The 25539-nt window shown below is 43.0% G+C and overlaps 1 protein-coding gene across 1 annotated transcript in view; it reads left to right on the top strand.

Moving 5' to 3' along the window:
- Positions 1-25539, top strand: part of MICAL3 (microtubule associated monooxygenase, calponin and LIM domain containing 3) — a 171057-nt gene that overhangs the window by 86537 nt on the left and 58981 nt on the right. The window contains exons 26-27 of the mRNA XM_050920677.1: positions 16521-16716; positions 25056-25297. Of these exons, the coding sequence (XP_050776634.1) occupies positions 16521-16716; positions 25056-25297 (438 nt within the window). The remainder of the gene's footprint in view (positions 1-16520; positions 16717-25055; positions 25298-25539) is intronic.

Raw genomic sequence — 25539 nt, 5'->3', positions numbered from 1 at the left:
TATCTGGGGAAGTGAAGAGAAAGCAAAGGGAAAAAGGAATTTGGAGGGATGGGTTATGATGACAAAGTGACTGTTACACATTCCCATTCAGATAAATGCATCAGTACCTTTATTTGAGCAATAGTCACTTTCCATCTAAGCTGTGCATCTTAAAGTGCCAAGGACCCTACAGAACATGTACTGTTTCGAAATGGGTGGCTTGAGCTCTGCGAAGGAAGGAGCCACAAGAAATCAATACCCCTGCTAGGCTCCTTTCAGTGGTTTCTTAAAGGTGTTTAGGAGGAGATACGACTTAACTCTCCACCCATTCCCTTTAAAGCCTTGTTCTTATTCCTCCACCTGTAAGATGGGGCTGGGGGAAGGCAGCAGGGTTAGCACCATCCTGCAGGCCCCCATTCTGTTCAGTCAAGGATGGCCAACTTAAAATTGTGTATGCACTGTAGAATGCAGTGCACATGGGGATGTAAACTGCAGGGCATATGAAATTTTTATGATCACTAGGTCTTAAGTATAGTTGGGAGGATTAAGGGAGTGATTGTTGGCTAGGGCTGTCAAGACAGATCAGTCAGGCTTAGCCAGCTGGCTTGTCTTAATTGATTTACTGTTTCAATATGTGCAGCCTCCAGGTACATGCCTAGGTAGCGAGAGCTCCATTTTTAATTTATGCCACACAAGAAGTAAAATATGCACCAGATGTCAAGATGCTGCTCACCCTTGGCTCTCATTGAAGTCAGTGGGAGTTGAGGGTATTCAGCACCTGGCAGAATTGGTCTCAGAATGCACATGCACATTCTACTTGACTATCAGCTGCTTAAAATCAGGCGATACCTACACCAGATTTCTTTAACCCCTTCAAAGGCCCTTGTCCTCACTGACGGCTGAGTCTAGTGTTTAGAGCAAGGGTCTGAGAGTCAGGAATTCTGAGTTCTTTTTCTGGCATTGGCACAAATTTGTTGTGAGACTAACTTGCCGCTGTGCCTGAATGTGTTGTACAATACCAGTACAGTTCCTCCTCCTTCTCTCCCTCCAAACGAGCTGTGTCCTAATTCATTAATATTTTTAAAGCGGTTTGAAGTGCTTGGATAAAAAGTCTTGTTGAACTGCAAAATTGTGTTTTAAAAATCATCTGAAAATGTAAGCATTTTAAAAAATTCGCATAGTATAACGTGAGACATTGAGATACATAAAGGGAGCCACATAGGATTTTATCAGCTCTTCCCTCCTCCCACACACCTATCCAAAAACAAACAAACAAAGGCTGCTGGGCTGGAAACAAGTGTGAGACCCTTTATCCCAAAGGGTAACATTTTTATACTACAAACTCCTGAAAATGGAGGTTTCTTATAATACTCCTCAAGCATATATAGAGTTTTTCTAACCTAATATGTGCAGTTATTACATTTAATCTCCTAGAGAGAAGGCCATGGATTCCTTCTCTGTGGTATGTCACCTTTTAATATTCTTTTGTTTCATTATTGCTTGATATTTGATTTGTTGATTTACCTTTAACTTCACGCTTCCACACTGAAGCAATTATTTGCAAAAACCCCAGGTACAATTAAGTTTCAGATTTTTAATTGCAGAAAAATCAAGCAATTCAGAATGATTTCCGTAGCAACAATATTAATTCTTCTTTGAGTGGCTGCAGATGTGCATTTCACTCAAGTGACTGCACACCCAGCACATCAATGTAGGAGAGCTTTGCTTAGCGGTACCGGTCAGGGATGCACTTGCGCCCTTCTGTCCTGTAGCCCCTCGTATGGCTATATAAGTGTGCTGCTGCCCTGACTCCCTTCAGTTCTTTCTCAGCAACTGCAGCTTGAGTCGGAGTGTTCGGTGAGGTGTCTCACCTCAAGTTTTCTCTGTCACAGTGTTTCATGGTCGGAGGGGTAGAGGTTCTGTAAATAGTTAGTTTTAGTAATACCTTTGGATTTAGTTTGGTTTATTGTAGTTAGTAGAGCTTTTAGCTTGATGAGGCCTTCATCGGTTTTAAGCATTGTCTGTCATGTAGGATAGCTATCCCTGCTAGTGACTCCTACACTTGATGTCTGTTGTGCCTTGGGGAAGGGCACATCAAGGACCGGTGCTCCATCTGCAAGTTGCCCAAGAAGAGGGAGGAGGTAGCTGGAGACTTGCACCTGAAGCAGCACCATAGGCGCTGACTCTGTGGGTGCTCTGGTTCTGGAGCACCCACGGAAAAAAATTGGTGGGTGCTCAGCACCCACCGGCAGCTCCCCATGGCCCTGCCCCCCTGCTCCAGCTTGCGTCTGCCTCCTCCGCAAGCGCACCGCCGCATCCTGCTTCTCCCCACACCCTCACAGCGCTTGTGCCACGACACAGCTGATTCACAGGGCAGAGGGGGCCGGGGAGGAGGAGGAGGAATGTGGCGTGTAGGGGAAAGAGGCGGGGGCTGGGGTGGGATTTGGGGAAGGGATACAATGGGGCGGAGTTAGGGTGGGGACTTTGGGATGGGGTTGGAATGGGGGCAGGGCTAGGGTGAGGATGGGGTGGAGTCAGGCAGGGGAAGGGGTTGGGGGGCATGGGCACCGAGAAAGTTGGCGCCTATGAGCAGTACCACCTGGTTCCACACCAGGGACCGTCACAGATTATCAGCCCCTCCTACCCCCCTCCCCCCGCCCCAGAAGCACCTAAGGCAGGATGTGGTGGGGCTCCACAGCTGGATCTTGATCCCTCATTCAGAAGGAAGAGAGAGTGTTCAGTTTCCTCTGGTCTTCCAAGAAAAAGAATTCACAAAATGGAATGGGGGTGCTCCAGAGCCCAGAGAGATTCTTCCCCCCCCTTTCTAAGAGGAGTGCAGATCAGCACCCTGAATCTTCTGGTATGCAAGATAAGAGTTGGGCGGTCAACCTGCTCTCTGGCACCAGCTCATGAGCAGTTAGAAACCATACTATTGATTTCATTACTGTTCATGGAGCGTCCCGTTGAGTCTGATACTGACGACAATGGTGTCAACACCAACGTTTTCCACTCCTGCGGTGTGTCAGGCATCAGCAGACTTGCTGTGCCTTTCAGTTCCTGACTTTCCACTTATCCAGGAACATTCAACTCTGGTGGCTTTTTCTTCGGTGTCATCGGTACTCCCTGGACTGTTTGTGGATCTACTGTTGTTGTTGGCACCATCATATGCACCACCTCGTATCTAGGGAGCTGGGATGCAGTCTGTTTCCTGCTCAGTATCGGGATTTGTCTGCGCAGATACTATCTTCAGAACCAACAACTATTATGGTACAGTCTACATCTGCATGTCCAGTATCAGCTTTGACTTGGGTACCGATATCTGCTCTGGTACCAAGTGTGGATGCAATATCTCTATCAATACTGAAAGTGCCAACTACTGTACTTTGTCAGTACCGATGAGACTGGTGAATTGGGTTTCAGATGATTCAGAGTGTTTACTAGCTCTGCCTCGATAAGCGGCTCCATTAACATCAGGCTACTTGAAAGAGTCTTCAGGATTGAGTTTGGAGATCTCTCCCTCATCTTCGCCTTCACGGTACTTCTTTCAAAAGTCGTTGATCATCAGGGAGATCATCAGGATTGATACTGCTCCTGGAGTAGAGGTAAAGGCTCCTGGCCTAGCTCCTAGTGGCCACCAATGTCATACCCCTAGCCACAGTGACCTCCTTGGAATCCCTGGGAGATTCCTTGTTTGGTGAGATCCCAATCTTCAGCTCAGTCCAGAGCAAGGTTAGCAGTTCCCTCAGTAGCCTCACCTCCTGAGTCACCTGTGCTGCAGCCACAGACTGAGGGGACTGAACCCTGATACAGTCACAGGAGATCTTTGGTTCCACTCCCCTCTTCTTTCTTATCACTAGATGATACTATGGTGCCAGATTTTTCATCTCCGGTGCCTGAGGATTTTAAATCATATCAAAATCTACTGAGATGAATAGCTTTGACCTTGGGTACTCAAGCTGAGTTTGTTCAGGAGAACACTTGTAAGTTGGTGGATACTTTTCAGTCCTCAGCTCCAGGGAGAGTGGCTCTCCTTATAAATGAAACAGTATTAGAGCCCGCCAAGTCTCTGAAATACCCCAGTGTCCTTAATGCCCACAGCAAAGCGTACTAATATTATGGCCCCATGCAAGGGTTAAAGTGTGTTTTCTCACATCCAGCTTCTAATTCCCTTGTCCTGACAGTGGCAAATGAGGCTACAGCAGGGAAGAAATCCACACCTAAAGAAAATGTTTACTCAACCCCTTCATTACAGATGCATGCTGAGAACCAGAAGGGCCAATTATCTAAATATGATTTTGTAAATTGGGACGTTATGTCCAAGTTCACAGATATTGCCAGAATCCTCCTGGGGATGTCCATTGCAGAAGGCCACTTAGTGGCCGAGACAACTTTGCAGTCAGCTCTGGGCATAGCAGACACGTCATCCATATTTATGACATCGGCTGTAACAATGAAAAGGCTTCAAATTTTAGCATAGCTCTGAGGTCCAACAGATTCCAGAGGTAACCTTTCGCTTTTTGTGGTTTTGGAAAAAAATTGACAGGACATTACATTGTTCTAAGGACTCTTGTGCTACTTTGCAGTCATTGGGGTTTATACTCAGGTCATGAAGAGACATCATTATGGAAGTCAGCAACAACACCAGCAATATTGTTCGCGGTGATACTTCCAGCAGTTGTCCTACCCTGCTGGACAGCAAGGCTTCCCCAGAAAGGGAAATAGATCACAGAGGAGATCCTATTTTAACCAACCTAACTGTCCTCCACCAACTTCATGCAGGCAACCTATTTGACTTGCTTATTGGGAGCAGCATATCAGTTGTGGACATGTCACCACAATTCGGGGACGAGCTGTCTCCTTTCTACAGTGCCTGAGAAGCACTTGTGAGATGAGGTTATGCCATCCAATTTCTATCCATTTCCCCGCTCCCATCCCTGTACTCAGTCTCTTACCCCTTTTGTGAGTCACTGCTTCTTCAGCAGGTCCAGTCTCTTTTTATGTGCTGGGAGCCATAGAGAAAGTTCCTCCTCAACGCTGGAGAAAGGGATTCTACTCATGTTATTTCCTGGTTCTCAAGCCCAAGGAAGGGATGAGACCTATCCTCAGTCTCTGTGGTCTCAAAAAATACACCAGGTACATGAGATTCCACATGGCAATCTTAGCTACAATCCTTCCCTTACTGTTCTCAGCCCCACAATGTGACTATAGTGACAGTCTGTCTCAGGAAAATGAGAATGCATGTCTTTCTTTTTATGGACAATTGGTTACTGTGTGGCAAATCCAAAGACCAGGTTCTCGGCCACATCCGGTTCACACTTTGTCTTTTTGATCAGCTGAGTCTGATTTTGAACAAAGGAAAGTCAACTCTAATACCAATTCAAAAAATAGAGTTAATTGAGGCACTACTAGACCACAGGTTCAGGGGCTTGGCTGCCAATTGAGATATTTTAGGGAATTTGTTGCCTATGTCTATCCCTCCAGTCTCACCCATGAGCTATAATCTGTGTATGACTGAGGTTTTTTACCCACGAAAGCTTATGCCCAAATAAATCTGTTAGTCTTTAAGGTGCAACTGGACTCCTTGTAGTTTTTGTGGATACAGACTAACATTGCTACTTCCTGATACTTTAAGCCATATGGTGGCATGCATTTAACATAGTCCAGTATGCGAGTTTGTGCCCTCTTCAGGGTTTGTTGAAACTAGTCTATGTCCCAAATCATCAATCAATGGACAGTGTAGTACAGGTACCACTGAAGATCCCGAACTCCCTGCAGTTCTAAACAAATCAGATCGATGTTTGCCAGAGTGTTCCTTTTGCCCATCCTGCTCCAATCAGGACTCTAGTTACTGATGCCTTCACAATGTGCTAAGGAGCTCGTCTGCGGACATTAAAAGTTCAGGGTCTGTGGACAGACTGGGAAGTTTCCATTCATATTAACGTTCTGGAACTTCAAACCATTTACAATGCATGCCAGACCTTCTGGGTCTCAGATCCAGGTCACAGCAGTTCACATTCTGTTTGACAATACCTCCACAATGTATTATGTGAACAAGCAACGAGGGGCTTTTTCCAACCAGCTTTTCCAGGCGGCAATAAAATGTTGACACTTTTATATCAAGGAGGACATTACCTCCACAGTGACACACTTGCCCAGTGTTCAGAACCAGTTAGCTGAACACTTCAGCAGAGTTTTCTTCCAGAATAACAAATGGTCCCTGAATAACAGCATCTTGAATCCATCTTCAGAGATTGGGACATTCCAGCGATGAACCTGTTTGCAAGAAAAGACAACAGGAAATGCAGTCAGTTTTGTTCAGGAGCAGGGCTCTGTCCTACACTTTCCATTTGAATTTGGCACCAGAGCTGATGTATGCTTTTCCCTCTGTTCCCTTTAATTCCTCACATTATCCTAAAACTGAAATTAGATAGTGCCATACTGATACTTACCATGCAGATTTGCCAAAGACAGTGTTGGTTCTTGGACCCTCTCAACCTATCCGTTCAACCACCCAAACCTCTTGTCCCTCTTTCCAGATCTTCTGACACAACTCTATGTTCAGATTTGGTATGCAGTACAGAGCAGTCTGCATCTCTTGGTGTGGATGCCGCATGGTTAGATGAGGAGGAAGAACACTGCTTGAAAGCAGTGCAGTCTTACTTAACAGTAGACATTTCTCTACTAGGGACTACGTATTTGGCCAATGGGAATTGTTTTTCTGTTTGGTCTCTAGCCAGTGGAATCCAGTCATGGCTAACATGGATTCTTGTCTGAGAGCATATGTAATCCCATACTCAAGTTAATGATAGAAAGGGTAATAGAGGTGTCATTTGATTTGTAAAGATCTCCAGTATCATCATTTCAATGGTGTCATCCTCTGTGACGTGGGGTAGGGGGAGTTGCTTTCCTCCCACACCCCAACTTCTGGCTCTGGGTCTTCTGATTGGTGGAAATTTTGATAATACAGTGTTGCTTGAAATGGGTTGAGTTGGGTCATTCAAAATTATTTTCTCCAACCAGAACAATGAAGTAAATGTACCTGTAAGGGGGGAACTGTACATGTTTAAAATTCAACTTTTAAAATTATACTTTAATACTGGCACGTCAAACATGCAACCCTCAAAAGTTAAATTGTGGCCCTCGACTGACACCATATACCCAGAATGTGATACCTGATTGATTTTTTTTTTAGCGTTACAGATTACTGTAAATGGAAGGAGTGCTTCAAGCTAATTTGCCATCATTGGCAAAAAAAAAAAAGCTGTTAAGTGGTATTATCAGCTTTGTTTATTGTGCCAAAGGAGTTATAATAAGGCAGTGGTTAAGACTTCAGCATCCAACGAGAAATTAATGGAATTCATCTGCAAATGGTATGCACATAATAATGTAACATAATTAATTAAAATCCCAAAGTAATTTATTACAAAAAAATTATTTTTACTTTGGTCTTGATCAGTTTTAGGCATCAATGGGGAGACAAAGAGTACCGACTGGTAGCTGAATCTCTGGAGCATACCACCTTGGAGGACCTGGTTAAACCCAACACGCAGGGGGACCTTACATGGATAAACTGAATTTGGAAAGGTTGAAAAGGAAGCATCAGAAAGAAGCTGAAGATGCAGGAACTGCCAGCTGTGAGCAAGACTCGCCTTATACTAAGTCCCATGGCTTGCGTTTTGAGACGAACACCTGCTTCTTCTGTGGTAAGCCGGAAGCCCAAGGGCTTCTAGCTTAAGCACAGTTTCAACACATGAGACAGATGAGAAACAGTCACGCTCAGCGAGAAAATGAAGTGGGTTCATTGACCCAAAAGATGCCCACACATACAACATTGCATACCACATCAAATGCTGTACCAAAAATGTATGTAATGTATTGCATCAAACAGTAAACACAACAGAAACAAGTACTGATTTTTTTACTGAAAACTGCAACTCAACAGGAGTTCATAAATTGCCTCGCAGAGGTGGCTCTAATGGATGGGAAAGTGGTGGTGATGGCTGATATAGAGGCTAAGTACAGAGAAATAGGTGCTTTGAATGAAGTTGAAGAGGAACAGTTGCTTAGCAGAAAGGCTCTTAAAGCACTTATTGAAGAAGAACTATGGGATATGGACAGATCCATAGAAATGAATCACAGCACATATCTTTAAAAGCTGCAAAAGATATGGTGCTATCAAAAGTGGAAGAAAGCACTGATGTCAACAGTAATGTGAAGACTCGGTTTGCAGCTGCTATGAAGCCTTCAAAACCCAAAGAATAATCCAAGGCTCCATCAGTCTATTGGCTTCAGTCATGAAGAGCAGACTAAAGCTGTGCTCAAATGCAAAGATGACAATCACAGCTAAGGTGACAGAGACTGTTACAGAGTTAACCACAGATAAGTCATTGTTTGCTTGTCTCCTGATCATGTCTATATCTCAGCATGATGTTGATCTACGTAACTCTTTGGGGAAAGTACAAGTTCTCTGTGGTACCACGATTGACGTTAGAATGTTATGGAACAATGCATGTGTGCCAAGCGAAAAGCAAACTAGTGCTTCTTAAGCCAGCACCTGCTGACAACGTAACTGGTACCTTATGCCAGCAGAGACATTTCAGCATAGCAATCATAGATGGAGTGACTGAGGTACAAGCTCTTAACAAACCAGAAACTGTTAACACCTGCTGAGATGGCAGAACACTTCATTATAGGCTACAAAGAAAATACTGGATGTATGACCAAGTCCACCTTGGGCTTGACCATGTACACAGAGGGATCAATTAAAAATATTACCAGAAAGAAGAGACTTCATGGTATTTCACATGCACAGTACAAAAATTATGTACTCCACAGACATCTTCAATGTCACAGTGAAGAAACTACTGTCTCATACTTGCACAAAGGATGAATTAACCACATACAATGCAAGAAAAACACTTCAGCCTGCAAAGAATTGCTCAAAAATGTTATCTCATGGTGTAATGAAGCTGCTGCCTCACACCATTCATTGGAGTTTCTTCATAGTTCTCATGAGGAGAGTTGCACTAAAATGATCTTGTCTGCCATCAGTGCTACAGAGGCAGGTGCTACTAAACTCGGTATTTTTGCACGGGACAAAGGTATTCTAGTGCTTTCTGTGAGATACTTCCAAAGACTTCCTCAAGATTCTGTTTTTGTGCCTGCTTCTATGGAACAGAATTGCTGTATGTCCCCTAGAGATGTGTTCCTGTTACTCAGATCATTAAAAGCCACCACATGGCTAGGTTTCTGTGCCCTTTCAGGATCTGACACTGCTGGAAAGTTGGCTTGAAAAAAACAAATCATCTTACCTCCAAAGACTGACTCATCACTTTGAAGATGCTTGGAATGGCTGATTCAGTCACTGATGAGGTCATAAATGCACTAGAGGTGTTCACTTGTCAAGTTTACCACTTGAAGATCAGCATTACGACACTTGCTGAGCTACATTGGTAGATGTTTTCTGAGAAGCAGACGTACAGAGAAAAATTGTCACCAACATGGGCAGTGCATTCATACCTGCTATCAAGACGGCAAATTATCAGGCAATGGGATGATCGAGTGCATCCAAAATTACCTTCCCCTACCAGACATGGATGGATCTTGGAGGATGGACTGATCATACCAGTTATATGTGAAATGCTGTGTGCTCCCAGATCAGTCCTACAGGTAATCACTTGCTCATGTGCAAAGACCAGATGCTCCCCACTCTTCAAATGTTTGGCCAGCAACCTGCGTTGTATGGAAATGTGTGACTGCGGCACAGACAAGGATCAGTATGACAATGTGTCTAGCAGTGTTGCACTACACGGACACGATACTGATGATGAATTTGAATAAATGTTTTCAGTCCCACATGTCAAGGATAACTTCCCTAGGATTTCCAAAGATCAGTGTCTTCTTTTTTTTTTTTTTGAATGTAAACAGTGTATCCCTATGTTAAAGTATACTTTTAAAAAACCTTGATTTTGAAATATTTTCTTGAATATATATCTACGTAATTGTTCTAGGTTTGTCATGTTTGGTACTATTGTAGTAATGGGATAAAGGGCTTTCGAATAATACCCAACTCAACCCATTTCTGACAACATTGTATTATCAAAATTTCCTCCAGGCAGAGGACTTGGAGATGGGAGCGGGGAGGAGTCAGTCCCCCTTGCCACACTGCAAAGGGTTACACCCTTGAAATTATGATTCTGTAGTTTTCTAGAGATCAAATGACACCACCTTTTCCTTTCTATCACTGACCTGGCCCTAGAATAAGGTTTTACTATATTATGCTCCCGGACTATTCAGGACATTTTGGATTATCTGTTACACCTAAAGTCCTCAGGTCTGTCTCTTAGGTCTTTGAGAGTCCACTTAGCAGCAATATCTGTGTTCCATCCACCAATTCAATGAAAGTCCCATTTTTTCTGACTTCCTGGTGATTAAATTTTTAAAAGGAGTTGTCTGTCTCTTCCCTCTGTTATAGAAACAGCACCATTGTGGGACCTTAATATGGTGCTGGCCGCCCTCATGGATCATCCATTTGAGCGCTTGGTAACTTCTAGAAGGAGTGTGGGTGAGTTGCAGGCTCTCATGGCAGGACCTCAATATATGTACTTTTTCAAGAATAAAGTCAACCTAAGGCCACATAAATTTTTTTTGTCTAAAGTGATTTAACCTTAACCAAACTCTATACTTACTTGTATTCTTTCCTAAACCACATTTGAATACGGAAGAGGAGCACCTTCATACATTGGATGTGAGATGCTGTTTGGTGTTCTACTTGGAGAGGACTAAACCATTTCATTATTCCCCTCAACTTTGCCTCATATACAGATCAGGTGACGGGTCAGGTTTCCATGCAGATGATCTCCATGTGGATTACTACCATGACAATGGCATATGGAGTAGCTCAGTCTACACCTTCATAAAGACTGGTGGCTTATACAACAAGGATCCAAGCGGCTTCGGTCGCATGCCTCAGTGATGTTTCTATATTAGACTTTTGCAGAGCAGCTGCCTGTTTTCCAAGCATACTTTTACCAAACATTATGCTATTATGACTGAAAACTCTGCAGCTCACTTTTAAGTAGACTCTGAGCCTCTCCTTCTTCAGTTACTGCTTGTGAGTCACCTGAGTGGAATACATGTCTGCAAAGACACATAAGGAAAAAAAAGCAGTTATCTATTCTGTAACTGTGGTTCTTCAAGATGTGGGTTCAGACATGTATTCCACAACCTGCCCTGTGTCCCTTCTGCATCGGAGTCATTAGCCTTGAATTTTGGTGCGAAGGAACTGGGTTGGAGTGGCACCATCATTATATAGTCATGGGAAGGACAGTGGGGCTGAAGGGTGCAACCATCATCTCTCAGGTACTGCTAAACAAAATTCTTTTGCTTTGGTGCATTGGGCACACCCACACTTGAGTGGAATACGTGATTGTACCCACACCTCGAAGAACAAAAGTTACAGTACGCAGGGAAGTAACTGTTTTCCTCTTTGTGCATATGCATCACAGCAGGCTCCCTTATTTGTATTACAGTAGCTCGTAGAGGCCTCAACTGAGATTAGGCACCCCATGGTGCCAAGCACTGCACAGATTGGATTGACAGCCTCTGCCCTGAAGAACTTACAATCTAAACAAACAAGACAGACATAGGGAAGGAGGGGAAATGGTGGCATTACATGATTAATGAAAAAGAAGGCCCCATGGTAATGTTGGCTTGGTGTAATGGGGAAAAGAGATAGACAAGAGGAGGGTGGTTCTGCTTTGGAAAGGAGTTGTTTTTCTCACACTCACCTGTCTCTTCACCCCTCAGCAGGTACTGCCTGAGGGGTTACCCCGACAACGTTTTATCAAGCTTGTGGGACTAAATGTGGTTTGGTTTTTACTAGGTGGAGGAGAAAGGCAGTGGAGAATGGGGAGGGACTGAATTGTCTCTCAGGAGGGGAAAGCTTTCAGAGGAGCTTCTCAAGCCCTAGTTGTAACTACCTTTGTTTCTAAAATGGGGATGGAGAGGAAATATATTATGCAGGGGAGCAGGGCAAGGGGCACTTCAGCACAGGAATGTTATCTCTGGCCTTGTGTTCCGTTGCAAGAAGCAGGCTGCATCAGGACTGAGATAAATAGGGGCTCTGGCAGCTTTCACACCACAGCTAAGCAGGCTACCCTGTTAGAAAAAACAGTTCCCTTGAGATCTATGGGCTGTTCATAGGCAGCGGCCCTTCCAAAATGCAGAACTATAACATTTTCCTATTTAAGACATTGTGGCTGTTTGAGCGGATTCTTTGTTTGATGAACTGTTTTTGGCTCTCAGGTGGCTCGTGATGTTTGACTAATGACATAGTTTTTTCATGTTTCATCATACTCAGTCATGTTAGCCCCTTTCTGTGTTTGCAAAGCAGCTTCCAGGCTTGACTTTGTGCTGCTCTGGTACATGAGGCATGTGTGCTTGTGTCCTTAAAACTAAAGGCACAAGGTAAAATGGTAGATGGGGTTAACCAGTGTTCTCTGCAAGTACCTCCTGTTGGCAGGACTATAGAATAGTGTTGTTCAGGTGTGTGAGCAGATGTTTTGAACAGCAATTTGACATCATCATGAGCCATAAGGGTACAGCCCTCAGTGAGATAGAGGGTGTCACCAAGAAGCAAGTGTCCAAGACAGATTGAAATGTTCTTCTCCCTACTTTGCTCAGTAATTCAGCCCCTTGTGAATCCAACTGATGAGAGTCGATAGCCACCTTTCACCATTCTCGCTTCACTTAGGCTTTTGGAGGATAGCCAGTGTAAGCCAAGCTGTTTGTGTTAATAGCACTCTGAGAGCTGTGAGCTGGAACTATTGCCCTTCTGGTTATTAACTACATAAAGAGGCAAACAGCATGGAATCGGTTGGCATCTGTTCCATCTGTGCTTGGTGGTGAGCTTGACAGTGTCTCTCGCCCAAACAATGAAGACAGACGGCGCCTTTTCGGAGCCCAGTAAACAAATCCTCTGTGCAAAGTGTGCCCATCGAGAACAGAAGTCTCTGGCTGAGGCTGGCAATAAGTTGAGCTTGTTGGGTCTGTATCAAACTGCATGTTTTTTTTAAAAAAAGAAAATGGGTGAATCTGGCCCATGATGCTCCCGAGTTGCACAGCTAAAAAGAACAAAATCAGTCTTACATTGGCAGTGTGTCTGAGAATGTTCTCCCTTCCTCCCGAAGCCTCCCAGCACACAACACCTGCCAGGCACATAAACTATCTTGGCATAACCACACTCCTTTGTCTTACAGTTTAAAAGAGCTTTTATCCTTCCGATATCAGCCTTGTTCTGGAGACACTGCCACTGAATCACCTGGTCTATCCCTATGTATTGCTGCAGGGTTGGTTTAATTCTTCCTGTACCGTCCCTGATGTGGTCATGGGGTGGGAGGGATAAGGCTGACTCTTATCCTGCACACGTGTTGGAGAGATGGTTAGTATGAGTTTCACCAGTCTGTATAAATGTCAGTGTGGTTCCTCCCCTCGCCCCCCATATTTATAGCTCGTACTAAATTTATTTCTACTGTGACAAAGTTCCTCCTCTACTTTGGTGGGTCCTGTGCTTATTGGCAGATTTGCTAACCGCAGTGATCTTCCCCTCTGGTGGTACCCACAGTCTGGGTCAACTCCTCCTGTGTCTGATCAAGAGTTGGGAGGTTTGGGGGGAACCCGGGCCCACCCTCTACTCCGGGTTCCAGCCCAGGGCCCTGTGGATTGCAGCTGTCTATAGTGCCTCCTGTAACAGCTGCATGACAGCTACAACTCCCAGGGCTACTTCCCCATGGCCTCCTCCAAACACCTTCTTTATCCTCACCACAGGACCTTCCTCCTGGTGTCTGATAACGCTTGTGCTCCATAGTCCTCCAGCAGCACACCCTCTCACTCTCTGCTCCTTGCACCTCTTGCTCCCAGCTCCTCACAGGCACTTCCTTTCCTCTGGCTCCCTCCCTCCCCCCGTCTGACTGGAGTGAGCCCTTTTATAGCATTAGAGGGGCCTTAATTAGAGTCAGGTGCTTAACAGCCTCACCTGACTCTTAGCAGGTTAATAGGAGTCAGGTGTTCTCATTAGCCTGTCTGCCTTAATTGGTTCTAGCAGGTTCCTGATTACTCTAGTGCAGCCCCTGCTCTGGTCACTCAGGGAACAGAAAACTACATCCAGTGACCAGTATATTTGCCCTCTGCCAGACTCCTGTACTCCACTGGTCTGGGTCTGTCACACTACCCACACCAGCAATGAAAAAAGCCATCCTTTCCATAGTCCATTAATCCGACTCTAGAAATGAGTGTCGGTGGCTTTTTTTGCTTTCTTCTGAGGAAGCTAACAAAACCTGTAAAAGCAGCAAAGAATCCTGTGGCACCTTATAGACTAACAGACGTTTTGGAGCATGAGCTTTCGTGGGTGAATACCCACTTCCTCACTTCACCCACGGAAGCTCATGCTCCAAAACGTCTGTTAGTCTATAAGGTGCCACAGGATTCTTTGCTGCTTTTACAGATCCAGACTAACACAGCTACCCCTCTGATACTTAACAAAACCTGAAGACTCTCAAGAAAAAAGAGTGAAATAAATCCCCAAGAGAAGGACTCTTCACCCTTCTTCCTTTCATCCTTTTTTCAATCTATAAACTTCATGGATACATTGCTGGATACCCACAGCGGGCCAGAACGAGAGGGCAAGCCAGAAACAGCCTGTGACAGCTGTGTGCATTGGGGGAAGCTGGGCCTAATTGGAATACACTGCAATCTGTGAAAGAGTCTAATGCAGAAGATAATCTCTCTCTTTATGAGGATTTACTATACCCTTTATTTGCTCTCTATCACGTTGGTACTCTTCCATTACCCATAATTCAGTTCTCTTTCACATCAGCCAGGATTGGCAGATCAGCATTCCAGGTCAGATCCCCTGATAATGTGAACTCGGTGTTGGGAAATGTAACACTGATTACAGAAATAGTTCTGGCCAATGTGGTATCACCATCTAGGCATCCCAGAGAGAGTGAAATGAAGCGTGAATCCTAGCTGAGTGCGCTATTCAGTTTTATTAATCTTTTAAAAATACTGACACAACATAAGACTATTGTTGCAGCAGCAAATTGTAGAGAACAAAATATCTTTGGAAATGTAGGTTAATGCTCTGATCTATTGCCTGTGGAGGCCTGTGTGGTTTGGGGCCTGTGAAAACATGGTAGTCCCAACCTAGTTTATTGTGGACTTTGTCTACATTACAAAAACAGCAGCAAATGTAGCATGATTCCAGGGGGAAAACCCCTAGAATGTTACCACAGAGGATGCTATAGGTCCAAACTGAGGTTCATTGGCAGAGCTATTCAGGTGGGTCAGGGCTATAATTGTTGTTGAAGCTTTTGTATATCACTTGCCTGCAATTCTGCTTGATGAAGCAGTTTAACAGGCACTAATCCACCCAGGCCTGATTTCCAGAGGTGCTGAGCACCCACAGATCCCATTGGCTTCAACTGGAGCTCTAAGCACATGGCACTTTTGGAATTCAGCCCCACAAGTGTTAGATCTCGATCAGCAGAGTTCTTTTTTACTGTGGAGATCAATAGGAAATTGATGGAGATGTGCTGAGCTGCAGCTGTGTTTAACCTGTGGCACTAAGTTTGGAATTTTCTTGGCTCCTCTGATGCCTTCCTTTGGTGCTTAATGATATAAGCACTTGATGACTTTGCTAGTGGGGTTCCTAATGGCTGCAATAACAGGCATCAGAATCAGTATTACGATACCAGGACTGTCATTGTTGGGACTGTGATTCCCAGTCTCTTGTCTTTCCATACACACCTTTCCTGTTTTCACCCACCTGGTCGAGGTTCAGAGGTGTAGGTCCTTCCACTGAGCACTGCTTTTTGAATAGCCCTTGGAGCTGCTGTCTTTGAGATGGAGTGTTTTGCCCCATGCACAATCCTTGCAGTTTGCTAGGGTTAGGGGGAAGCAGTGAACCTCTTATCCAGCATCATCCCCAACTTCCACAGTCTCACAAATTGTTCATCCAGGTTTCTCCTGCAGTTCCAGTTTTGTCACATACTGACAGGAAATCAGGTCAAGTCCAGAGAAAAACACATCTGAGTCATGAACCTGATAGCCTTGCACCAGGGCACTTCCTACGGCAGGAGTGTCCCTTTGTCTCCCACATATGAGACACTCCTTATGTAATGGTGCATGCTTCAGTCCCCATGGCAATGGCTTCACTGCCCCTTCTTGAATAGGGATCCCTGTGCCTGGCCTGACACAGCTCTGGCCATTGCAGCTACATTATTCTTGTTCCTCTCTCAACCAAGACATGTAACTTTTTGTTAGCATCCTTTGGCCAAAAGCATTAACCAGGGCCCACTTTGGAGTATTGCTCCTTCTCCAATTCAACCTGCAGGGGCTAATATGGTAATGGCCTCAGGTCCTCTCTCACTTTATTCCCCTTTGGCCCTTTCTCACCCCACTGCTCCTTTCTCTGAATTTGCTTGCAAATATTGAAACCCAGTTCATCAGATTCATTGTTTGTTTACTGACTTGTTCTTTAGGTCCTAATGTCAATGGATTGGAGGAGCCCAGCCTGGCCAAGAGGCTGCGTGGCACGCCTGAGCGCATTGAGCTGGAAAATTACCGGCTGTCACTGCAGCAGGAAGAGGAACTGGAAGAGGTTCCTGAGGAGACCCTGGCAGAGCATAACCTGAGCAGTGTACTAGACAAAGGAACAGAAGCGGACGTGCCCAGCAGGTTAGCACACATTGTACACATGTCCCTGTATCTACCCCAGCAGGCTTGTGTCTGCTTGCTCTCACTTTACTGAGGCTCCCCTTTCTGGAGAGCTGATAGCCTCATCCACACTTCAGAGAGGTATTTTATACTAGAGGTTCTGTTCTGAACCCCTATTTTGAGTCACTTAATAGTGTGCTGAAAAAGTTATTTCTTGTACTGAAATTTCTCATGCTCAGTCTTAGCTCAGAAAGGAATTTACTTTTTGGAAAATTTCATCTATAAACAACTGAGTCATTTGGGTGAACAGAACATGGGGTCAGAGGGGAGTGTTTTTTTCAAAAAGCTTTTTCTGCCTATTTTGCACTCTGACAACTGAAAACCATTTTTGGTTTAAAACTTCAAGTTGGACAGATACTTAGCCATGATTGAGTGCCTTTGTGTCTGAGAGAGCTTGGCTTGAAGTAATAGCTATGGATAGCGTAAAATAGGATACGCCACGGGCATGTGTGGTCATTTCTTCAACTGCAAAATGGTACACCAGAGTGCTAGGGGCTCAGTGCCCACAAATGTGGGCAAATGTGTCTCAGTAATTCCTGCAGCAGCAATTCAGTTTGATAAGGGATGAGCTGAACCTTTGCAGCCTCAGCGTCCTCCAGATAGTGTGGCTCTCTTACTTACTGTGAGTGCTGTTCCGTACCCTGTCATTGCAGCAAGAACTCTCCTGAACTGTTAACTCTTTGACCGTGCAACAGTTCTTACATTCTTAAAACTGCCACTGTAAACTCAGGTAATGATATAACTGATGGCTAAAGCCCAGCTCCTACAATACAATTACATGCATGCTTAACTTGAAACACATATGTAGCCCTACGTGTCTAGTTGCCTACTACAATTATACAGGTGAAACTGACTTCAGCTGGGCTACTCAACAACATAAAATTAAGCACATTTATAAGTCTTTGCAGGATCAGGACCTGGGTGCATTTTGGGGTGAGCAAATGACAGGAGTCCCATAAGATGCAAATAGAAGAGGCAGCAACTGGATATTTGACACTATCTAGCCTTACTAGTCTTCAGTAGTCCTGAGGCATCCTTATCTTAAAAGCTCTGAACAGGTTTGAACTAGGATGAGTAAATACCTGGTGTCTTGTGCTGTTTCCTTTACTAGAATGATGACGATGTTTATTATTTTAGGAAGTTCTCAACAAGATCTTATTTTGATATAATTTATTTATTTGAGATGTTGTCCAGTGGCTTGGTTGAATGTTCTCTGCAGTTTAATGTGGTAGACTTGAGATATGTTCATATTCTCTGTCCCTCTCCCAGCCCACTGCTCAGATATAATAAATAATGTTGCCATTGTTTATATTAACACTAATAATAATATAAGTGTAGCTTTTATAGTACTTATTAGATCTGAAAATACTAACCAAAGTTCACTAGCCTGGAGCTATATTATTATTGGCCATGACTTCATCAGATCACATAAATTAAGAATAGTTGGACCTGGTCAGTACTTGGATCAGAAACCTCCCAAGGAAAAAGGAGTCAATGGAACCAAGTGCTATCTTTGGCATCTCGGGCTTCAGCTGCTATTTCACCTCCTCCAGATCTGTGCACACTTTTCTCCCTCCCTCCTCCACACCCATTTTTTATTTAGAATTCTGTCACACTCCCTTTTTTGTATGTTGACTTAAATTTGTATTTTTTAATTTAAGCTTTCTCTGAAAAAAAAAAAGGTAAATATTATTTTTGGACTTATAAAATATCTCTCTCAGATGTCCTTGGGCACCTGGACCAAGATTTCACAACAATAACTGTAATTTGCTGGCAAAGGTCAAACCAAATACATTCCTCCTGTGACAGATTCATCATCACTACCCTGGGCAATAAACGAAGTTAATATGCACACATCCACAAATGCAGTAATAATCATATGTAGCACTTCTGTAGTATGTTTCACAGTCAAAGCATTTTAAAACATTATCAGATTAATCCCTACAAAAGGGCAAAATACTTGGCATCTGATCAATAAAGGAAGTAAATTCCAAGCTGACATCCCATTAGTCTCAAGCCACGCTAGGGACGGCTAATGAAAGTACCCTTGCATAATCTTAAATAATACAATTGTGAATAGAGGGGAAAACTGTTTCTAAGGTAGCTAGCCAGGACCTAATCATTGTTGGACTTCTGTAGAACAATAGCCACACCTTGAATCACATTCAGAACGAAATAAGATACCCACACAATCTTTGGAGAGCATGTGCAGATTTTAATGTAAGATACGTTCAAAGTAATTTACATTTTCTTCATCCTGATTGTGTGGGCCATTCACAGTTAGATTATCCTTTCCAGATGAAGGATCCATGCTTAGCAGTTGCTCCAAAGTGTGGTGCTCATTCGACTCTGAGGCACCAAAGTGTCAACGGAGGTCTGTATTCAGATAGCCCAGCACCCTAATGGCTTGAGGGGCATTATCCTTAAAGAGAATGTGCAGTTAAAGTGGATGCTGTTCATACAGTGTCCCACCTTTGAGCTGAGGCCACCGTGGTGAAATACTCTCTCATCGCTGTAGCTGGCCACTCCAGGTTAGGGTTGAACCATATTGCGAGATATAATGGAGGCAGCTGTCACTGTCACTCTATTCTGAGTCTGCACGGTGGAGGATGATAGTCTCCAGCACTAAATTCGCATAGATGCATTTTTAAGAGGTATCTCCCTGAATATTTGAGTCTCTCTGTCAAGTCATCCAGCTCTTTTTTTCTCCGATCACTGGTTAACAGAAAAAAGGTCCCAGCTGGGTGTCCCAGAACTGCCAGCTTGAAAGGTAGCTCTGTCTCCTTTCACCCACTCAGCCTCTTGTGTGTTTAACCTTTTGAGTACTGAGAAACAAGTGTGGAGCAGATCAATGCTGGAGAAGGTAAAGTGAGCTGTGGAGTGAAGAATTTACACTGTGAATGTTACATGAGATAAACAGGCTGGCAGAAGAACACATCTTGAGCCACAGAGTAGTCATGGCAACAGCTTCAGCAATAGTAAATTTTATTGACAGCGCACTAAAAACCCAGCAGGTGACACCTGTCAGATTTATTTCTGTACTGAAGAGGAGGAAAGTGTGCTATTAATCAGAGGAGGGAATAAAGACCACTTTTTTTATCTCTCTGAGAGCATCTGTATAAAGCCATTGGGATATGCTAAGACCTCTTGGGAGCTTGCTGTATGCCAGAGCTCAGCATATATTTATGATCTGATTCATCATTTACCTTGTGAAAGAAGGGACAGTGAGTTAAAAATAACGTTTAATTTCTGCTGTGGAATGCAGGATTATAAAATTTGCATTATATATCGTACAAAAAACACATGTTGCAACTTTGAAAATTGTCATTAAAACACACTGGACCATGCACAGAACCTACCTGGATACCCCATACTGTGATGAGGAAAAAACAATGGTATCTTATACATTTTATTTCCGTCTGTCAGAAAGTATTCTCCTCAGGCAAGTGAGTGAATACAATTTTGCAAGGATGCATTAGTGCAAGATTAAGGTTAGGTTTTTATTACACAAAAATAGGAAATGATAATCCTCAAGGTAACCTGAACTCTTCCCCTGGAGTTATGTGCATCTATAATTATAAGAAAAATTGTGTGGCAATGTAATACTTGCTAGGGGAGTGTCTTTGCCCCAACTGTGTGATCATGTAATGAAAGCATGCACGTCAGGGACAGAGTTAAGGTTGGTGTAGAAGTTACGCATTCCAGACTTGTGTAGACTTTAAATCCCAGGCTTTTTTTAGGTTTCAGCTGATTAGTTTTTAGTCCTCACTTTTATTGTCTAGCAACAGCAACTCTGTGACTGCTCATCTTACCACTTTTATGCACTTTATTAATGGTAAAGATTACATTACAAATAAACAGCAAATACATAACACCATTCTGGCAAGAGTACATCAGACACTGTAAAATCTAGTGTAGATGGTGCAGAACAGAAGAAGGTAGGCAAGTGAGAAAATGTCAAATGAAAGATTGTTTGTGAGAAATCTATTCCGGGAAGAAGTTGAACCAAGGACCTTTTGTATCCAAAAGCAGTGAGGTTACCTATTGAACTAAAGGTGAATGGGCATTTTCTGTGAGCAGTAATCTCGAATGAGCCCTTTTATGTAAAAGTGACTGCCCTAAATATCAGTTTGTTAAACACTGCTGTTGCTGTCACACACAACCAACAAAAATAGAACACACCAGGTATCCTCTGATCACTCACCCGAGTTTTAACCAAGCCTGAACTACTTTGCTCCTTAAACAGGCACAATCTCATCTGATTTATGTCTACGTGGCAAGCATCCTGGCATTGCACTCCTTTTCTCATAAATATCATAAAAACACAAGATCTAGTCCCTGAGTTTATTCTCAGTGAAATCCTTGTTTCAGTGACAAAAATAACTTTTAATTATTTTTCGCCCAGTAGCGCTAACATATAAACAACATGCTATGCCATACTGAGCAGCATCAACAGAAATGTGTACTATATTCCAAACAGTTACTCATTCAAACTCATCAAAAGCACCGAGATTCACAGATGCCACCGAAGGCATGATTTGAAGGCACTGGGATTACACTTGAGTAACTGAGGGCCTAATGCAGCTCGCAGAACTTTTATTACAGGTGATGCGTAAGAAAGGTGTGTAACCTAGCTCAGTTCTCAGACCAAGATTCGTGGGGGATTTGGAAAAAATGTCTTGACATGTAACCTAAGTCAGTTGATACAGAAATCAGAGAGAGACAAAATAAAGCCTCACAATGACACTTTTACAGTCTCCTGTTGAGTCAGAACTAACATTTGAATTGCAATTTATTGTCCCATAATGTATTAATGCTAGAATGCACTTAAATGTCAGTAGCACAGATTTTATCCCAGACAAAAATATCCTTGTTAAACTACAGTTAGTCATATGGTTATATCAATAACATTAGGATAGCAACCTTATTAGAACACTGAATGGACAAAACATTAAAAGACCATGAAATACTAGTCTTAAATTCTAGTTTAAACAACTATAAACATTTAAAAATATGAGAACTTCAAATTAACATAGAATTTCCTGCCCTTCTAATTTTTAAGGGGTTTTTAAAATACAGACAAGTTTATAAATTCATAACTCCATCTTGAGTTAAAGTCAAGGGGTTTGTCCTTTTTTCATATGAACTGATCAAAATATACCAGGATGGTTCAACTGCTAACTGAGTCTTGTGGAGTTTGTATATATGAGGTGAGAAGAAACTCTCAAGGTCTGCTGGATTAACTGGTGTAGTATGCAAAGTCTTTGCCCTTGGGTCTTATAAGTCTATTGCAGTGGGTGTGAATGTCTTGCAGGGTACTTCCCAGATGGACAGAGCTTGAAAGTTACCCTACACATTCCCACAAGGGTAGGACCACTGACAGCTCAGTCCTTGAACTGGTCAGCTTTTGTAAACTTCCAAAGTACATTAGATCCAGGGCCGAGTTTATAAAGGTTGCCAGAAGCTGCCAGAGTCTTATTTTTCCTAAAAAGGATGTGTATTTAGGAAATGTGAGAAGAAACTTGCAAGCAACACCAGATAAGCAAGTGGTGTTAAGGATTTTCTATGGCCCACAGGAGTCCCTACTGTCCTTTGACAATCTTTCTGCAGGGTGAACCAAATCTGTACCTAACACAAGATCATGGATATAGTCAACTTTATAAAATTAATCTGTTTTCTTGCAAAGTTTAAGTTTGCTAAACAGAGCACTCAGATGTTCCTATTAGGTGAAAAACTTCAAGGATAAGAATCCCAGCTTCTCAGAATCCACTGTATAAGGTCTTATCACTTGCTCTTTAGTTAAACAAGTAGCAGGATGTGACAATGCATTAAGAGCCTGATCCAGTTGCTATTGAAATAAATAGAAAGATTCCCTAAGACTTTTTTTTTTCAATTGGCATAACTCCTACTGAATCTGATGCTTCAGAAATAGCTTCTCCAGTTCACCTCACATTTGTCAACTAATCTATAGTTACAGACAAAGTTTGTAAAATCTGTAGTGCATGGGACCTCTCTTGAGGAATTTGGGCATAGGAGAAAATTAGCTTTAGTATGGTAATATTGATATAACCTAAACTCTGGTAAAATTGTCATCACTCCATAGTACCTCTAGCTTTTAAATCATATAAAGAGCATATGTGTGACCAGCTGAAAAGTTAAGGATTATTCCCATAGAAAACTCACCCTGAGTGTAAGATTCAATCTATTTAGCATATATAAACTTGCTGTATGTTAGTACAGATATTCCTCTCCCGCTATACATTTAGATGAGTGTTCCTTTCTGAGCTCATCAGTTCAAATCTACAGAAGTGCATTTCAGTTATTTTATTTCTTTCAGTGCATTTCTTGAGAGCTCGGTGCAGATGCAAATTAAAGCAGGCTTTGAGTCACTTGAGCATAAGTTTTTGAAAAATTCTTGAGTTGAAAATGTACCTTTTCTTGTCTGGATAACTCCAAAATTGGCAAATGTATCTATGAAACTTGCCAATAAATTCCCCCCCTTGCTGGTTTAAAAAAAAAAAAAAAAAAAAAAAAGCATGCAAGATTTTAGCCTAAAAGATCATTTTTTAGAAAAAGAGTTCCTGGAAAAATTGGGTTGAAAATGGTGGGAGTGCCTTCTCAACATTTAACTATCGTGCCAGTACCTAGAGGTTATAATCAAAGAGTGACACTTGTATCTTTCACTTACAAAGTCAAGCCTTCTCTTAACAAGCAGTTAAGAGAATACTTAGTGGGAATCTCAAGCAAGACCAGTGAATGCTTCATGAAGGGAATCTTGTAATATGGAATTCCTAGAATATCAGGGTTGGCAGGGACCCCAGGAGGCCATCTAGTCCAACCACCTGCTCAAAGCAGGACCAATCCCTCCTTTAAAGAGGGGATGGCTATCAAAAATGGGTCATACTGATATACATTTGTTTCCCACACAGTGATTTACAGACTTTGCTATGAGAGTAGTGGGGTTGATAGTTATTCTCATGCTGTTACCTATAGTTTCTTGCCCATCTGCCCTATACACATGTGCAGACACTTCCTGTGTTCATGTGATACTACTGCCTGAGATCCTGGAAAGTGTATGTAATTGCACACTGCTTTCTGGCTGTCTTTATCTTACCTGCTGCATACTTTATATGTACCATGATGGCCTGATAATTCTAGGACTGTGGGCATATTCTTTTCAACATTCACTGATTGTCAGGCAAAAATTGAAAAGTATAAGTAATATAGTTCCCCAAATCTTCCTGCCAGCTCCCCACCAAGCAACAAAACTTCTTAGCAGCTTAAACCCAGCGGCAATCTCACACACCCCCACACACGCCATCAAGAGACATAATATCCCCATATGCTGTCCCTCCCAAACTCTCTCTCTCACGCAAATCCTCAAGAGAATGTGGAAACCACCAGATCACCACCTTCTTGCTGAACCCACTTGCACTCAGATACTGTGATAATAAGTATCATATAAGACTCTAGAGCAGTGGTTCTCAACCTATTTACCATTGTGGGCCGCATATGCACCTCTCTGTGTTATGTGGGCTGCATCCACACACTAAATATACTACCTGTATGGCCCTGAGGATGTCACATGAGCTGCAGCTATATGCTGATTGGGCTGCCCGCCCGACCTGTGGGTTAAGAACCACTGACCTAGAGAGACAAGGTGGGTGAGATACATTTATAACCTTGCTAGATGCTAAAATTCACAGTCTTAATAAAGACACTGGATTTATGGCTTATTACAATAATCTGTAAACCACTAATCCCCCTTTTTGTCCTATGACTACAAGAGTGTTAACTGGCCACTTCACCTTGAATAAATTTCATCAGCTAAACTATGTGTTTGATCTTGTATTTAGCTCTGAGTACTTTTTCCAGACCTGAAGAAGAGCTCTATGCAGCTCCAAAGCTTGTCTCTCTCAACAATAGAAGTCGGTCCAATAATAGATATTACCTCACCCACCTTGTCACTCCAATATCCTGGGACTGACACAGCTACAACAGCACTGCATATAAGAACATAGACAGATCTCCACAAATACCCTTCCTCTGGATCCCCTTTATTAAAAGGAACTGGATCCAGTACCTTTTCGTTGTTGGATCTACCTACAGCCATTGCATCAAGCTCCTTTGACCTGAACCACTATTTCTAAAATAATGCAATGAAATTTTGAAAGCAGAAGGGGAAAATATGGTTTCCATTACACGTACTATAGTTTGTACTGAAGTTTTGCCAGCCATATATAAACTCAGCTAAGATGCATCATTAATTGACTTTTCTGTTTTCTTTTCATTCTTTACAGTAGTTCAGAATCTGAGATGGAGGAAGAGGAGGAGGAGGAGGAGGAGGAGGAAGAGGAAGAAGAACCGGAGCAGCCACAACTGCCTACCTCAGACCTGGGAGGTGTGCCGTGGAAAGAGGCTGTGCGAATCCACGCTCTTCTGAAGGGAAAGAGCGAGGAAGAGCTTCAAAGTCAGAAAAACCACGAGGCTGAAGACCAGGAAGAGGAGGAGGAAGAAGAGGAGGACGAAGAGTCTAGTGAAGGTTAGAAGAAGATAGGTTTATATTTTCTTTCTCCTACGCAGGCAGGGCAAGCTGAGCCAAATACCCATGTTCAGCACAAAGTGAGGTTGGACAGGCACCCCTATGATCAGATGAGTTAGATCACACCTTATTCTTCTCAGGAAAACCATTGAGGGCTAATGGGGAAGCAGTGAATCAGGGTGGGATGGAAGAGGTTCTTATGAGGTTATATTGATAGAAGGGAACCAGTGAAGGAACTGAGT

The sequence above is a fragment of the Gopherus flavomarginatus genome, chromosome 1 (genome assembly GCF_025201925.1).
Source record: "Gopherus flavomarginatus isolate rGopFla2 chromosome 1, rGopFla2.mat.asm, whole genome shotgun sequence".
NCBI lineage: Eukaryota > Metazoa > Chordata > Testudines > Testudinidae > Gopherus > Gopherus flavomarginatus.
This window is presented reverse-complemented; position numbering and strand designations above follow the sequence as displayed.